Source organism: Lithobates pipiens, unplaced genomic scaffold (assembly GCF_037356315.1).
Source record: "Lithobates pipiens isolate NorthernLeopardFrog02 unplaced genomic scaffold, aLitPip1_a1.2 Scaffold_19, whole genome shotgun sequence".
In the NCBI taxonomy this organism is placed as follows: domain Eukaryota; kingdom Metazoa; phylum Chordata; class Amphibia; order Anura; family Ranidae; genus Lithobates; species Lithobates pipiens.
In genome coordinates, this window is record NW_027507764.1 from 180,244,684 (window position 1) to 180,262,182 (window position 17,499).

Consider the following 17,499-nt stretch of genomic DNA (forward strand, 5'->3'; position numbering starts at 1 on the left):
CTTAGGGACCTAAGGTAAGCCACACAAAAAGGCCACCCTCCTAGCCATCACAGACTGAGGGGGCCCCCCGCAGGACTCAACCACCCTGACCCAGGTACTGCGCTGTGCTGCTGCTGTCCGCTCTCCCGTGTCAGCCACGAGGTGTTCTGTGTAAAAAGCACGCTGTTCTAGAAAGAAACAAGCACCCAGCGCTAGAGGCAAAATAAGCCGAGGGTACTAGAAAATGTACGCCTCAGCAGGAAAAAAAAAAAAAAAAAAACACGTCTGAGGGCGCCAGGATTATGGCCGCTGGACTTCCAGAAAATGTCAAAGTAAAAAACTGGCTGTGGCTACAGAAAAATTGCCGCAGCCCCAAGAAAATGGCAAGCCGGAGCAACCCCCCCTCCCCAGATAGGTACATGCACCGCACCCCCATGTGCTCAGTCACACAGCGGCCCATAGCATGGGGAGGAGGGAAGGGACAGATGAAAGGAGAGTGAGAAACCCCCTAGTCGACCTCCCAGAGAATGCCCAGCTGCTCCATCCTGCCGAGACAAGTGGAACCATACTTACCCCTCCTGTAGGGACTGCTGAACGCATTGCACGGACAGACCCATCACCCAAGCAGTATGGGGTGGCTGTTGGCCATGGCAAACTGACACGGACAGCAGTAGCCCAGTCATGTGTGCCCCAGAGCATATAGCTCAACGGCTGCCCCTGGATCAAACAGGGCATGTCGTGCCTGACCCAGCACGTAGCTAAGGTCTGCTCGCGCTCGATGGCCAGGCTGGGGAGACTACCAGGATCTATATTATCCAGCCTGTCACCCAGCCCGGCTGTTGATTGTAGATCACATGGATCAAAAATGCAGCAAACAAAATTCCCAGGACCAATGGTAGCAAAAAAAAAAAAAAAAAAAAAAAACACCTGGAGCTGCTGGATGCAGTGTGAGGTTATAGCCAGTATGACTGCCGTCCTGGGCAGTACTTTGCTGTTTTTAACACTCTGCCTAGTCCTCTCCTAAAGTGGCGATATAACCCTAAGGTCAAGATGATGCTGTGTCCATCAATGAACAAAAGAGGAAAGGATTTTTTAATACAGAAATGTTTGCTTACTGAAAAGTATGTCCATGTACAGTATAGTATGCACTCAATACTTGGTTGAGGCTCCTTTTGCATGAATTACTGCATCAATGCAGCGTGGCATGGCGGCGATCATCCTGTGGCACCGCTGAGGTGTTATGGAAGCCCAGGTTGCTGTGATAGAGTAGTTCAGCTCATCTGCATTGTTGGGTCTGGCATTTCATCTTTCTCTTGACAATACTCCACAGATTCTCTATGGGTGTTTTGGTCAGGAGAGTTTGTGGGCCAATCAAGCACAGGGATGCCATGAACATTAAATCAGATATTGGTACTTTTAGCCACGCGGGCAGGAAGAAAGTGGAATACCACACTGTCCCTTTAAACAAAAAAAATCAGCTAGCACGGCAAATAGACAATTGCAAAAATCTGAAATAAAAGTGCAGCTCTAGAAACATCTCAAAATGAACTGAGACAATGTTGTGAATCTCACACGCAATATTACGAATTGTGTGAAACCTTGATTAAGTAGATTTACAGCGATACTACATAGATATTGAAAAACAAATAGACAGATTAAAGATTCCAAAAATGAAATGAATAGAAACCAAATGTTCATAACATGGCATCCTCTTGACATCAAAAGTGAAAACAGCTTGTGAGTAAAGTTTACAAGTAGATAATCCACCAATTAGATGAAGGCTTACCAGAATGTTTGAACCCAAGGAGGCATACACCCAGTGAGTCAAAACAGGATTGTGGTGGTGTACATCAAAGATGAAGGCTTCAAATCTTAAAGCGGGAGTAAACCCAGTTTCAAAAAAACACTTAGCATTTCCGGCATGCCGGGAATGTAACTTTCACATTGGTTGTGCTCTCAACCAAACTATCCAATGGTTTCATAACTGATCACATATGCAGCATTATGACAGTTGAAGAATCAGAGGCCAAGATGGCAGCTTCCTTGACTGAAAATTATAGAAGGGTTTACTTCCACTTTAATACTGATTGTGAGAATCACAACATTGTCTCAGTTGATTTTGAGATATGTTTCTAAGGCTGCATTTTTATTTCTATGCAGTGTGGGCAGGTGTCAAGTCCTGCTGAAAAATGAAATCAGCATCTCCATAAAGCTGATCAGCAGAGGGAAGCATGAAGTGCTCTAGGATTTACTTGGAAGAGGGCTGCGATGACTTTGGACTTGATAAAACACAGTGGACCAACACCAGCAGATGACATGGCTCCTCAAATCATCATGGACTGTGAAAAAAAAAAAAAAATTATATTTATTTAATTTGAAAAACAAGGTCCCAGGATCTGGAGGAAGAGTGGAGAGGCACAAAATCAAAGTTGCATGAGGTAAAGCGTGAAGTTTCCACAGTGAGGATCTGGGGAGCTATGTCATCTGCTAGTGTTGGTCCACTTTTGTTTCATCAAGTCCAAAGTCAGCGCAGCCCTCTACCAGCAAATAGAAGTGATCTTGAATTACAGAGATCAAAAGTGTTTACTTTCACACTCTGACCATCAGATGGTTACATGACCACATCAATGCAGTGTGTTAAACTGAGGATCAAAAAAAAAAAAAAAAAAAAAAAAAAAAAAATTATATATATATATATATATATATATATATATATATATATATATATATATATATATATATATATATATATATATATATATATATATATATATATATATATATATATATATATATTTTACATAAAACACAAGCAGGGAGAAGCCTCACAGTGCAGTACATCCAAACACGTGAGAACACTCAAGAACTAGCACGAGGGCTTCTGGTTGAACTTCCGAACTCCATGGTAGGCATGCATGCTTGCGCGCAGAAATAGAAAAGGACTAAATTCAATATTAATGGTTATTCCGTACAATACCTTATCTGTAGCGAGTGAAGTCTAAGTCCACTGTAATCTACTTCTTTTTGCTCAAATTCTTTCCACTCATCGTCTTCCTTAAAAAAAAAAAAAAAAAAAAAAAAAAAAAAAAAAAATGAAAAAAGTAAACATTAGGAGAACACCAAGCTTGGCAATGTATCAAAAAAAAAAAATATAATAATTCGGTACAAAGGACTAGCGAATACAAACTACCAATACTATTTATGGAAAGATGCCAGCACGTTTATATCCCCCCCATGCCCAAGAGCCCATCTACACCAGCATTACATTGCGTGTAAACATGCATTGTGTTACGGCAAAACATTTCAATAAGAGCCGGTTCACACAGCGGGCGATGCGAGGCGACACGACTCGCCTCGCAAGTCGCCCCCGTTCTGTACAATGGAACCGTTCTGAGAGGAGCGACTCGAGTCACTCCGACTCAGAAAAAAGGTTCCTGTACTACTTTTGGGCGACCTCGGGGGCGACTTGCATTGACTTCTATACAGAAGTCATTTGCAAGTCGCCGCTGAGGCCGCGGCGAGGCAAGTCGGAGTCGCCTTGCCTGCAGTGTGAACCGGCCCTAAACTGCCCGACATCACAGTAGACCAAAAATCTTGTCCTGTTGATCTAGCTATAAGGGCCAAGTTTACACAGGGGAAGACTCTAAAAAGCGATCCACCTTACACAAAGAACCAGGGACTTTATTCAACCTTACAAACCAAGCAACCAGTGTAGCCTTTCCTTCTGTCCTATGGAGAGTCCATGGGAGTAAGAAATTCTCCCAGTGACCTATTAAAAAAACTGAGTCCAGCTCTAAGCGCCCGCACACTGCCCTGGTGAACCATAACTGTTAGCGCCAGCATCCAGGTACAAAATCAAAGATAACAACTGTATATAGAAGTTTAAGAACGCCTCACGCCTATCAGTCAGATGTCATAACAGTGAAATGACTTCAGCCTCATGCCCCCTCTAGACCTTGCGAGTCTTGCAAGCAATGCAGAGTAACCCGAACAGAGAAGGTGGCCTGTGTCTTTGTACCGTACTCCAAGATAGAAATTTAAACTTGCCTGTAAATTCCATTTCCTCTTAAAGTGGTTCTAAAGGCAGAAGGTTTTTTTTTTTTACCATGAAAAGGATAAGTTCTCCTTTGGAACATGTTACATTTTCCACCCATATTTATGGTGGAACAAGCTACATGTTCCAGCTACTGCTTCTTCTGCTCCCTCCCCGTCGCAGCAGATGAGGGCTCTTCTCCCCACACCCGTTGTCAATTTAAAAAGCAGTATGGCCATGCGGGGCTCCACCCAAATGGCCAAGTCGGTCATTCACAGAGCTCTGCGAATAGATAAAATATTAACCACCATCCGCCTCCCAGGCCGACAGGCGTGTAGTTCTTAATGGTCGGTGCTATTCTAGTCCATTGAATTTTCCTGCAATTACCTGCATCGAAGGGAACAAGAAGAGAATGTACTTTGAGTCTGCGAGATCCTGGCATAATGTCTCACAGGCTGCAGAGTATGTATGTATGTATGTATGTATGTATGTATGTATGTATGTATGTATGTATGTATGTATGTATAAATTTTTACCCGCTATAAAAAATCCCTTTTATTTAAAAAGGTGAACCATTCTCTGCATCAAGGTACAAAACTGTGCAGTTTCCCCCGCCAGCCCTCTTATACTTACACCCCGATCCAGCGATGTGCCCGAGAAGAGAGTGGCTCTCTTCTCACAGGGCAGAGAGCAATTTATGAAATTCTGTGCCGAGTGAGCAGGGAATGGGGCAGAGGCTTGCTGTGTGTCTACAGATGCAGGCAGTGCAGCTCAGGATCGAGTCCAGAGGCATGCTACAATACAGAGGATTACAATTCTAAAAAAAAAAACAAGAGGAGTTAAGAGCACCCTGTGGGAGGACCACAAGAGAGGAGGATTGGGGCTGGTAAGTTTAAGTAGAACTTTTTTTAATCTACCCTTTACAATCACTTTAGTCATACAGTAAAGGACATTCAAAGACCCTGGGTCATCCCCAAGCAATTCGAAAGATGGGCGAGACGCCATACAAATCTGCAAACAGACCCAACAAGGGTCAACCAACAGAACATGAGGTGCTGCTGCAGGAAAATGGTAGCCAGAGGCTTGGATGTCCATTTGGAGAAAAGTACAAAGACCAGATGGTGACCGAGGATTGATTTTTGAATGCACAGGAAACCCCCACCAGTCTGGTGGAGTGAACACATAATCGTGCTGGAGGCATTTTCATTCGAAATTAGGATGTTCTCTGAAGTCGTCAGTAAGACAGAGTCTGCTCTGAAAACAACAGCTTCCGATAACTGCGACAATGACAGGGCAGAAAGTTGGAAGGACTAGGTCTTTGTTACAGTGGAGGGTTGATACCATCTTAGATAGAAAAGGTACAAGACTACTTATCCCTTAAAGCAGGGGTCTCTGAACCCCAGCTCGTGGGCATTTTGTCTGGCCCACAGCTTGCCCAGACTCTGCCAACACAGCACTGCCAATTTGCTGGCTTTTAAAAGCAGCTGCGGTTATCTGCAGTATATGTTTGGCAGGTCCAGGAAAAAAAGCCTCTTGGAAACAGGGTATAGTCGGATGTTTAAAAAGGGCCTTCAACAAAGTAATATCAATAGACAAGATCTGTTACGCCCACAGCAAAAATCTACACCTTAGACACATGCTTGTACAAGAATTGTCACTACATTTTCAAATGAACACAAGGGAAAAAGATTTTAAATAAGTACTGGCATGTCCTGACTAGTGATCCACGTGTATGCCCATTTGTCCCGCAGATCCCTTTGGTAACTTTGACGGAATACATCTGTGGGTGATCTTTTGGTCAAATTGGTTCGATTCACACCAGAATCTGCGAACAAACCTAAACTTCATGTGAACTTTAGAACCCTATTAAAGTCTATGGGGACTTGAACGTTCAAAATCTAAAGGCTAATATGCAAGTTTTTGTCCTAAAAAGTGTTTGGGGACCTGGTTCCTGCCCCAGGTGACATGGATCAATGCAAAAAAATAAAAAAAAAATAAAAAGTTTTAAAAACAGCCATTTTTCCAGGAGCAGCGATTTTAATAATGCTTAAAGTAAAACAATAAAAGTGTAATATTCCTTTAAATTTCGTACCTGGGGGGTGTGTATAGTATGCCTATAAAGGGGCGCATGTTTCCTGTGCTTAGAACTTTCCCTGCACAAAATGTAATTTCTGCAGGAAAAAAATAAAATAATTTTTTTTTTAAATCACTCGCGGCTATAATGAATTGTCGGCTCCCCGTAATACAGAGAACAGTCATTGGAGGGGAAAAAAATGACAATAAAAAAAGCGGGGGTCCCCCCCAAATATCCATACCAGACCCTTCCGTTCTGTTGGCGAGATACCAGAGCTGCACACATTGTGGACCATCCTCCTTTTACCACACCAGGCAGTATCAGTCTCTCACCCTCCCCTTCTGAGCGTCACTCATCAGCCCCTAGCTATTTAACCACACTATAGGCAGCATTTGTTTGCCGCACGCCATTACTCATGCATCCAGGAGCAGTGTTTTGATATTCAATCTTTGGCGAGTTACTCTTATTTTTGCTATACATATTGGCATCTAAAACATATTGCAATTGGGCAATGGCGTTTTGCATTTTTAAAGCCATATTGACTTTGTTTTTTCTTTTACCACAGCAGAGCAGGTGGAAACTTCTATTGGTGGTTTATGGCTATCACCTCCATTCACCTAATATATTTACGAATGTGAAGGAAAAGCCATTTATTTGGCCGATACCTCTCTTATTGTCTGCTCATCTTGCAATTTCAATCCAAGATATATGCATATATTCAGTTTTTTATATATTTTTTTTAGTAACCCTCAAGGTATACCGTGTGTTTTAATCATACCTTGCTATATACTGTCTTATACAGGATATATCAGTCCGTTCTCTGCTGCTCCTTGTGAATACCTCAGCTCAGTGCACCCCCCCCCCCCCCCCCCAATTCACATTTCCCCTTGTCCCTCTTTTTGGGAGGTGGCCTTTTACCCCATTGGTGGTCTTCAATCTAATTGAGTCCCATTTTGATGAATTGTCTAAACACCTACTTAGAGACCGAATTGCTGGAGTATCACCTGTCTCATTATGCTATAAGCGTTACACATGAATAGTTTGAGTAAGTGTTCTAGTTTTTCCCTCTTGAATATTTGCTATGTCTCTATATGCTTATCCCTTGTTTATTGCACATGTGTTTACATTTACTATACGATTAACCACTTGACAACTGAGCACTTAAATCCCCCTCCTGCCCAGACCAATTTTCAGCTGTCGGTGCTCTCACACTGAATGATAATTACTCAGTCATGTAATACTGTACCCCAAATGATTTTTTTGTCTTCCCCCCCCCCCACAAATAGAGCTTTTGGTGGTATTTGATCACCTCTGGGTTTTTTATTTTTTGGGCTATAAAAGAAAAAAAATAAAAAATAAAAAAAAGACAGAAAATTTTCAAAAAAAAACTTATTTTTCTGTGATCAAATTTTGCTAATTATTTTTCTTCATACATTTTAGCCACAATTTATACTGCTGCATATCTTTGGTAAAAATAACCCAAATTAGTGGATATTATTTGGCCTTTGTGAAAGTTAGAGAGTCTATAAGTTGTGGCACAAATCATACAAAATTGATCACACCTGAAGTACTGGTGGCCTATCTCATTTCTTGCACCCAAACAAGCCAGGAAAGTACAAATACCCCCCAAATGACCCCTTTTTTGAAAGTAGGACATTCCAAGGTATTTAGTAAGAGGAATGGTGAGCTTTTTGATGTCGTATTTTCTCCCCCCACAATTCTTTGCAAAATGAAGATTTATATTTTATCTTTTTCCGCAAAATGGTCATTGTAATAGGTTATTTCTCACTTGGCATGTGTATACCACAAATAATGCCCCAAAATAAATTGTGCTACTCCCAAGTATTACGATACCACATGTGTGGAACTTTTCCACAGCCTGGCCACTTAGAGGCCCAACATGCAGGGAGCACCGTCAGGTGTTCTAGGAGCATAAATTACACATCTAACTTGTTGACTACCCATTACACTTTTGAAGGTCCTGGAGCATCAGGACAATGACATGTGACACTGAGTGGGCACTTTATTTTCGTTTATTTTTTCCCTCAGCGGTTTATCTCTCCCTCCTCACACGCAGTTTGTGTGAGGGAGAGACGGCGATGAGCGATGATCTCATATGAGAATCTCTCGTTGGACATGCCGATCACGCTGTAAACGGCCGCTGTGATTTGCCATTTACAGCGATCTGTGACTAGCCGTGTCCAAGGGACATGGCCAGCACAGAACTTCCGATGCGCTTGCGGGAGCACGCATTGCGGAAGTAAACAGGAGGACGCCCTCCTGGCAGTTAGCGTCCGCGCTGTAGCCGTCTTTTGGCTATAGCGCAGGCGCAAAGTGGTTAATGTAATACCTATTTTTTATTTCTATGTCCGATATTACAGTATATGTTCCAAATAAAACCCCTGAAGGAGGAATTGTATAAACGATTATCCGAAACACGTTGAGTATTTGATGTATGGATTGCACTCGTCAGCTTGAGAGTATGTTCACATCCTAGGAGATTTACTGCATCAATTGTTCTAGTTATGCAAACATATTTTTAACTGTGGATTTTGTATGAATAAAATGTTGTAATATATATCTTTTTCTTACTTTATTACTTTTCATTCAACCCCTACAATCCGTGGGACAACTTTCTTCCTTTTTCTGTTTGATTTGGGATGTGGTTGTGGGTTGTTTCATATTTTGCTGTTATCTAGTTAGGTTCTATTATTTTTTTTTCTTTGGGCCTATAATGAGGACAAAAGGATTCTAGATGAAGGGATGGTTGGAGGGCAGACTTTTGAAAGGTGATTACCCAACGTAAAACCTTTAGTATCTGAATATTTTTTGGATGTTTGCAGTTGACAGGGAGAGGAGTCCCTGACAGAAAAAATAAATAAAAACCAGAGTTAGACTTCCCTCCTGACAAGAAACATGCAGCCCACTTAGGATAAAAACTTCCCAGAAAATGAGTTCCCAGTCTAACTCAGGTTTTCTCCAGTCTTCCAGGACAGAATCTGAGAGGAGTCTCAAGAATTTACCATTTAGGGCAGGACCACCGCCTGAGGATCTTACGTCCGAGCGATCTTTGCGTGTAAACAGATCCAGGCGATAATGCTTCGTGAAGGTAAAGTAACTGGACCATGTTGCAACTTTGCATATTTCCTCTGGTGAAGCACCAGCTCTCTGCCCATGACAAGGCACTGGTCGTGAGCTGATAAATGGAGGCAGGGGTCCCCTGCCGGCTATAACATTCAGTAAGAACTAATCTGATCCACCTAGCTATAGTGGACTTAGATGCCTTTTGACCTCTGCGTGAACTGGCAAAAAGCTACAAATAGGGGGCGTGGCTTGGACATGGCCGAGTGAGGAGGTGTTCTACCTGAGCTCCTGGCCACCCTGCACCCACCTTGGCAATACCACACTAATTTACCGGACATGCCATCTTCTAAGAAGCGGGCAAGCCAGCGGACGAGACACAGGGCTACCCCAGCCACCGATAACCAGGCTATCGGAGACCTACAGAGACTTTTTAGCCGCTCGGGCCCGAGCGCCTCGGGATCCAAGATGGCGGAGCCTCGTGGCACGAGCTCCCCAGTCCCGACACAAGCGGACGTTCGGGCAGCCTCTGTGGGTTCACAAAGCCCGACTTTCTATCCGAGCTCCCCGGCGGCCCCATCGGCGGACCCGGGTGGATCTCCTCACCTGCCGCTGCTTTACCGCACGGACCCGGAGTTAAAGGCCATCCTGCAGGCCCTCCCGACGAAAACAGACATTGAGACCATTGTTGGGAGAGTGGAGGCCGCCCATAGAAAGGAGATCGCCGCGATTCGCCAGGAAGTTCATTCCCTAGGCACACGCCTCACAACGGAGGAACTGTCGGTGACTTCCTTGGAGCGGAGAGTCTCCGCGCTTGAGTCCCAACATGGAGCTCACTCCCTAGCAGCGGTGGAGCTGCAGCTCCGTATGGAGGAGATCGAGGACCGGAGCCGCCGGAATAATTTGCGGCTCCGCGGCCTCCCGGAGGCTACCGGCCCCGCGGATCTCCTAGCCACGGTCACCGCAATTTTTCGGCAAGTGGCGGGTGAGCAGCTACCGGAACGGTTCGAGATCGACAGGGTGCACAGAACCCTGGGCCCAAGACCGTCTGATCCAGCTCGGCCAAGAGATGTCCTCTGTCGCCTGCACCACTACACCCACAAGGAGATTGTTGCCCGACGGTCGTGGGAAACGGGTGAGTTGGACTTCGACGGGGCCTGTGTGAAGATCCTCCCTGATGTTTCTAGACCGACTCTACACCGCCGAGCCCTTCTAAAGCCCCTCCTGGATCTGGCCAGGCGCTGTAATGCTACCTATCGCTGGGGCTATCCTTTCTCTGCCACCTTCACCAGAAATCAGAGATCTTTTTTGCTGAAATCGCCGGAGGCTCTTCCGGAGTTGTTTATTTTCCTAGATGCGGATCCGATTGCTGTGCCCAATTGGCTGGCCTACCTTCCGCGGTCGCAGGGCCGCCCAACTACCTCGGGAATGCCCATGCCGCGGAGACGGCAGAGAGAGGGCCGTCGTCCGCGAACCCTCTCCCGCGACCACGATCGGGAAGGATAGGTGATAGTAACGGATTTGCCTGACATCCTTTCGGCATCGCCTTGCACGTCCCCCTCTCCCCCCCCCCCCCTTTTTTTTTATTTATTTTTTTTTTTTTATTTAACTACTGCTGCTCTGGTCTTTTTCTCCACCCCGAACCGCCCAGGCCCCGAGCTCATCGCCTGCTGCTCTCTGCGAAGGAGACTTCCTGTCATAATGGAAGAGCACCCCCCCCTTGCTGTGGCACTTGAGCGTCCTGGACATTTTCTGCACTGCAGCCAGCGGTGCTTGATACTTGCCAGGTCTCCTCCTCGGCCCCCCGGCTTCAGCCCTAGTAAGGAACTACACCGGACGCCCCCTGTTTCTGTTCGGAGCCCCCCCGCCTGCTGGAGACCAACAATGATGTCTGGGTGGCCTACGGGCTTGCCCGCTGGCACGACTACCCATCCTCCCGCCGATGCTGCTGCTTTTCTGCACGGACAGGTACTTTATTTTTTCCCTTTATTTAATCCCCCTTTTGTTTTTTCTCAGTTCCCCAGCGGTGCACGGTTGTCTAGCGAGGAAGAAACTTTGTCACTTCTGCTGTGGAGCTACTGCCTGGTGGGGGTTATTGACATGTCCTGCTGGGGTTGGGTCTGGACGTGCTGTTCCTTTGGAGACTTTGGGGGTTTTATGAGGGGTGTCCACAGGGGGGGCATGGTCTGTTGGGCTTCGGTTGTTAATTCCCTTCTCTACTTTTGGGCGAATCGCTCTGTGTTACCAGGGCTGAGAGACCAGCTCCTGGCTGATGTATTTGTACTCTGTGGCCTCCACGTTCGACGCAGCAGGAGACTGTTGGGTGGGATTCCCTCTCGCCCGCTTAGGCCATTTTACCGTTTCATTATGCTGTTCACTCCCCCTTAGGGGTTGTTCCTGGCTGATGATAGAACTGTTCTTTAAACGCGGCAGAGGGACCCCATGGCTCACTTATGGGTTTTTTTTTTTTTTTGGGGGGGGGGGGGGGGTTTATATGATGTGCTTACTGTGATGACTGCCAGGTTTCTGTCCGATGTGCTGTAGCGGAGCTACGGCTGGGTTTCTGTGCATATGTCTGGGCCCAGGTTTCCTAGTAGTGGTATTAACCATACCTCCTGTTATATAGGTTGATATGCCTGCTTCTTTATTGTTATATTTTCTGTTACTGTTTATCATTTGTTATGTCTGTTTTTCTTTACACTTGCCGAGGTGGGTGGAGGGCCCGGGACCTCGTCGCTGGTCCCCTGCCTACCCACGCCCCACATAGGCCATTGTGTACCCCCGGTGTTCCGGGTTCGTGCACTCCGAAGACTAAGTCTTCCCCTTAGTTGACCCCTACCTTCTCCCCGTGGTGTCTAGGGAGTAGGAAGTTTCCGCTCCCCTGTCACCGTCCCTTTCCCCCCTCCTCCCTCTTTTCTCCTCTTTTTTTTTTTTTTTTTTTCTCTCCTCTACAGCTCTCTTCTTGCCTGACCCCCTTAGGGTGCTTGTACTGCTTTTACACACCCCCCCTTCTGAGACATGGCGGTGGCCTCTATCACGGTAGCTTCTCTGAATGCTAAGGGTTTGAACACCCCCGAGAAGAGATGCATGCTTCTCCACGACCTTAAGAACTCCCGTGCGGACATAGCCTTCATCCAAGAGACACATTTTAGGAATGACAAGCTCCCACTGCTCCAGAATAGGCATTACTCCAAGGTCTATCATTCCACTAACCCTCTCTCTAAATCCAAAGGTGTGTCAATTCTGATCTCCAGCAGATTACCGTGGCAGTGTCAGGTGGTTACGGCGGACCCTGCCGGGCGGTTTCTATTTTTGGTGGGACTAATTGGGGACGTGCAATTTACCTTAGCCTCACTTTATTCCCCTAATGACCACCAAGATAGTTTCATCAGCCGCACCTTAGACAAATTGATGGATGTTAAGATGGGCCAATTAATCCTAGGTGGCGACCTTAACGTCCCACTGTCCCCCACATCAGACACCTCTTCCGGTCACTCCTCTATCTCCTCTACCTGCAGGAAGCGCATAACACAAAGTTTACATACCACCCAATTGATGGACATATGGCGGCTTCAACACCCCGGTGAGAGGGATTATACCTTCTATTCCCCCCCCCATAAGGTTTATTCCAGGATTGACCTCTTCCTAATCCCGCACGACCAACTCCACTTGGTCTCCTCTACCTCCTTGGGTCAGATTACTTGGTCGGATCATGCCCCCATCTATTTAACCTATACCCTTAGCGACCACCACCCCTCGCCCCGATCCCTTTTTTGGCGGTTAAACGAAAGCCTCTTGCAAACTCCTGAAGTTCTCGCGGATGTGACTAGGGAACTTAACCTGTACTTTCGGGACAATGATACGCAGGGCTGTGACCCTGGGATACTCTGGGAAGCCCACAAGACAGTGATCCGAGGGACTCTTATTAAACACGGAGCCGCCATTAAAAAGAAAAGAAATGCGCACATTGCCCTCTTACTTACCAAGCTAGCCTCTGTAGAATCCAAACATAAGCATGCCCCTACTCAGCCCTTGGAAGCGGAACTTCTCACTCTTCGCACGCAAATAACCGAAGCACTTCAATACAAGGCCAAAGCGGCGATTCAGTTTTCCCGCCGATTGTCATACGAAACGGGAGATAAATGCGGGAAGACGCTGGCCAAATCGGTCAAAGCTATCAAATCGGCGTCCTTTATCCCCCACGTGATCACCGCGCAGGGTCAGCGGATCTCTACCCCGCAACAAATCGCCGCGACTTTTGGCGATTTCTACTCAGGCCTATATAACCTGCCGAGCCCCTCCCACAACCAATCGCAGATAGACCAGTATATTGCCGACTCCCAGCTCCCCTCACTCCCATCGGAATCACGGGTTCTATTGGAAGAACCGATAACTTTGGAAGAGCTACAAATGGCAGTGACCGCTATGAAGGCAGATAAAGCCCCAGGCCCAGACGGCTTCACCGCCCAATACTATAAGGCTCTATTCCCGATACTGGGTCCACGTCTGGTGTCTTTCTTTAATGCATTGGGAGCTGGAGCCGACTTTCCGCGGGATACTTTGAGAGCCCATATTTCTCTGATCCCTAAAGAAGGGAAGGACCCGAACCAGTGTGGCAGCTATAGGCCGATCTCCCTGTTGAATTTAGATTTAAAACTGTTTTCCAAAATACTTGCCTCCAGACTAGCACACCATCTCCAGACCCTTGTACATTTGGATCAGGTGGGGTTCATACCCCATAGAGAAGCAAGAGATAATACTATAAAGGTCTTGAATCTACTCCATGCCGCGCATTCCCGCAAAATCCCATGTCTTTTAGTTAACACTGATGCCGAAAAGGCATTTGACAGGGTCAATTGGACTTATATGTTTTCTGTTCTTCGCCACATTGGCCTGGGCGAACGGATGATGAGATGGATTACCAGCATCTATTCGTCCCCCTCGGCTCAAGTCAAGGCAAATGGAGTCCTCTCGAGTCCTTTCCCTATTGGGAATGGGACAAGACAGGGCTGCCCCCTGTCCCCTTTACTCTTCGCCCTGTCCCTTGAACCGTTCCTTTGCACCGTTAGACTTAACCCGGATATCTCAGGGCTCCAGTTTGGCAACTCGCACTGTAAAATCTCTGCATACGCAGACGACCTCATGTTCTCCCTGACAAATCCCACAATCTCCTTGCCGAATCTTCTTAACGAGTTTAAGCGTTATGGGGCTCTCTCTCACCTGCAAATCAATTTCACTAAATCGGAAGCCATGGGAATAGCTATCCCCTCCCGGACCTTGTCCGACTTGCAGGCCGGGTTTAGCTTCCGATGGACCGACACCGCCCTAACATATCTAGGCACAAAAATCCCAGCTGACATATCCCGGACGTTTGAACTTAACTTCCCGCCACTACTGACCAAAACCCGACTGCTCCTAGAGAAATGGCATGGAGGTCTCCATTCCTGGTTCGGAAGGTGTAACCTCCTTAAAATGAGCATCCTGCCCAAATTTATTTACCTCATCCAAGCATTACCCATACATATACCCCCACTCTTTTTTAAACAAGTACAATCTCTTTTCACCAGATTTGTCTATGCGCATAAAAAACCTAGGCTACGCCACTCACAACTGATACTTCCCAAACAGTGGGGTGGTCTCGCACTTCCTGACATTCGCTCCTACTACCTGGCTTCTCACCTTGGACGGATACTTGACTGGAGGCGAAATAGTGCCTCTAAACTCTGGATCCATATAGAACAGTCCCAGGTCCGCATACCCTTACGTGGAGCACTGTGGTGCTACAAAGACCTCCCGACGGATATGAAAACACACCCGCTGATAGGGACGACATTGAAACATAGCTACCACGCCACTGCTCAAAAGTTCCTTCGGTCACATGTGTCCCTCTTACTTCCAATCCTGGGTCACCCAAAGTTCGAACCGGGTCTACGCTGCGTTGAGTACGCACCCCTTAGAGAAGCTGGCCACGATTATGCGGCTAAATTTATGACTGAGGGACACTGGCCTTCGATCTCCGACCTCTCTGAACCGTCAGGTATGTATCGACTCCCCTTCTGGAAGGTCTTACCACTGCATCATTTCCTTCACTCTCTGTCACGTCCCCGGGACTTCACGCAAACTTTAACCCCATTTGAGGCTTTATGCTCCGGCACTGACCCATTGACACACGTCCTCTCACAGACGTATGCGTTGTTATCCACGCCGCGGAATCCCCCACGCTTACCCTGTCTGTCTAAATGGGAGGATGACCTTAATTGTACGTTCTCGGAAACGCAATCTCAACGCATTATCACTCTAGCCCTTAGGTCCTCTCCCTGTACTAAGATTCAGGAAACAAACTTTAAGGTACTTAACCGCTGGTATCTGACCCCCTCGCGTTTGAACAGGTGTTTCCCCTCCTCGTCGGACCAGTGTTGGCGGTGTGAGGAGGAAAGAGGTACCCTGCTCCATGTTTTCTGGTCCTGCCCGCAGCTGCGTGGATTCTGGGGCGAGGTTCGCCGCATCACCCAGAAATTTACGGAGGATGCTGTCCCGGACGAGGCGGCCTTTTTTCTGCTTCATCATTCAGCAACCCCTGTTAAAAGATACAGGAGATCGCTGATCTGCCACCTCCTCAATGCAGCTAAAGCATGTATTCCTCTTCACTGGAAACAGCGTTCTCCCCCGACTGTGGCACATTGGCTGCGGAAAGTGGAGGAAGTACGCAAACTAGAAGATTTAATCCTCACGGCCCAACATAAACAGGAGGTCTTTAAGAAGACCTGGGATATATGGTGTATGTTCATATTTTCGGACGAAGGTCGACGTCTGTTGACGACCTGACCCTACCACATCTTTCCTGCAGGGTCGGTATCTCAGGCCACCGCCGTGTCCACGCACATCCGCTTGACTCTCTCTGCCCCGCCTTCTCTACTTTCTCACCTCCCCCCCTCTTTCCCCCTCTTTTGTTTTTTATTTTCTTTTTTCCTTATCTTTTTTCCTTTTCTTCTCTTTCTTTCTTGCTGCTTCTTCTCCCCCTCCCTCTTTCCTCTTGTCATCCCTCTTCCCTTCACTCCCTCTTTTTGACAGCCCTGGATGCCCCCCCTCATATTATGCGTGGGGGGCGCAGGGGTCGACCCCCCATTTCAAAATCGTCTATCTGAGCTATGACGTAGGTTGTTGTTGCTTTTGATCTGAGCAGTGGCCGATCGTTTATTTGATTGTTTTCTCATGACTTGTACACTGCTCTGTTATACTTGATGTCATGCTGATATTTGTAGTCATGGCTCTGTATGTTTTCCTGTATGTATCATGGGGCGCCGCCCCTTCTGGAGTTAAATAAAGATTATATTTGAAAAAAAAAGCTACAAATAAAGATTGACTTTTTAAACTCTAGAATTCTCAACGTAACATAAGACTCCTGGCCTCTAACTGATTAAACCGTTCCTCTCCCTTGTTAGAAGGAGTGGAATAGGTGGTGGGTAAAAATATCCTGGGATCTATGAAAAGCTGAGGATACCTTTGGGAGAAACGCAGCATCTGTGCTAAGTATTACCCTATCCTCAAAAATAGACAAAAATTACTCCCTATTGGGGAGAGCCTGCAATTCACTGACCCTTCTTGCAGATGTGACCGCTACAAAGAAAAACTGTCTTTTTTTAATCAAACAAAAAAGGTTGAGCATTGAAGGTACATGTTCATACATAGATCAAAACAAAGCACATGTAAACTACCAATTCCACCGATTCTAGTATTGGCATGTTACATATAACCAGTTGGTGACAAAAAGTGGTATACATATAGATATTCATTTTCCTCATACATTGCAATAGTAAAGCAAAAACAGTGGTAAACTTACTTTGAATCAATCCCCAGAACAAAATCTGTCATACACCAGGTGTAGTGGAGCTAGTCCGGGAACATCTAACCATTGGGACCAGTTTGTCAAATTTACCTCTTACCCCCGTGCGGACTTATTTTTTCCAAGCGAATATTATCACCCATTTGGGGGATCCACGGATTTCCAGTAGTGCATCTAGTATGCCCAACAAACCTCTTAGCTTGGAAAACCTTATATTATCTAGGACCCGTGTCCAGTACCTATGGAACTTCGGACATCTCCAGAGGAGATGTATCAGATCTCCATGTTCTCTATTGCACCTAGTGCATGCAGGATCTGATCTTACCCCCATAGTGGCCTATTTGGCAGGTGTATAATGCACCCTTAGCAGAATGTGCAGCTGAGAAATGCTGAGCCACATTTCAGGGAGCACTGGGGAACTGCCTGTAGGGCCTCCCTCCCACTGCTCTTCCTCAGAAGCACCCACATGCTGTTCCCACTGTGACACCA

The 17,499-nt window shown here is 46.4% G+C and overlaps 1 protein-coding gene across 1 annotated transcript in view; it reads right to left on the reverse strand.

Annotated features, from left to right (window-relative positions):
* Window positions 1-17,499, reverse strand: part of CDV3 (CDV3 homolog) — a 50,573-nt gene that overhangs the window by 18,042 nt on the left and 15,032 nt on the right. Inside the window, exon 2 of the mRNA XM_077491522.1 lies at window positions 2,957-3,033. Coding sequence (XP_077347648.1) covers window positions 2,957-3,033 — 77 coding nt within the window. The remainder of the gene's footprint in view (window positions 1-2,956; window positions 3,034-17,499) is intronic.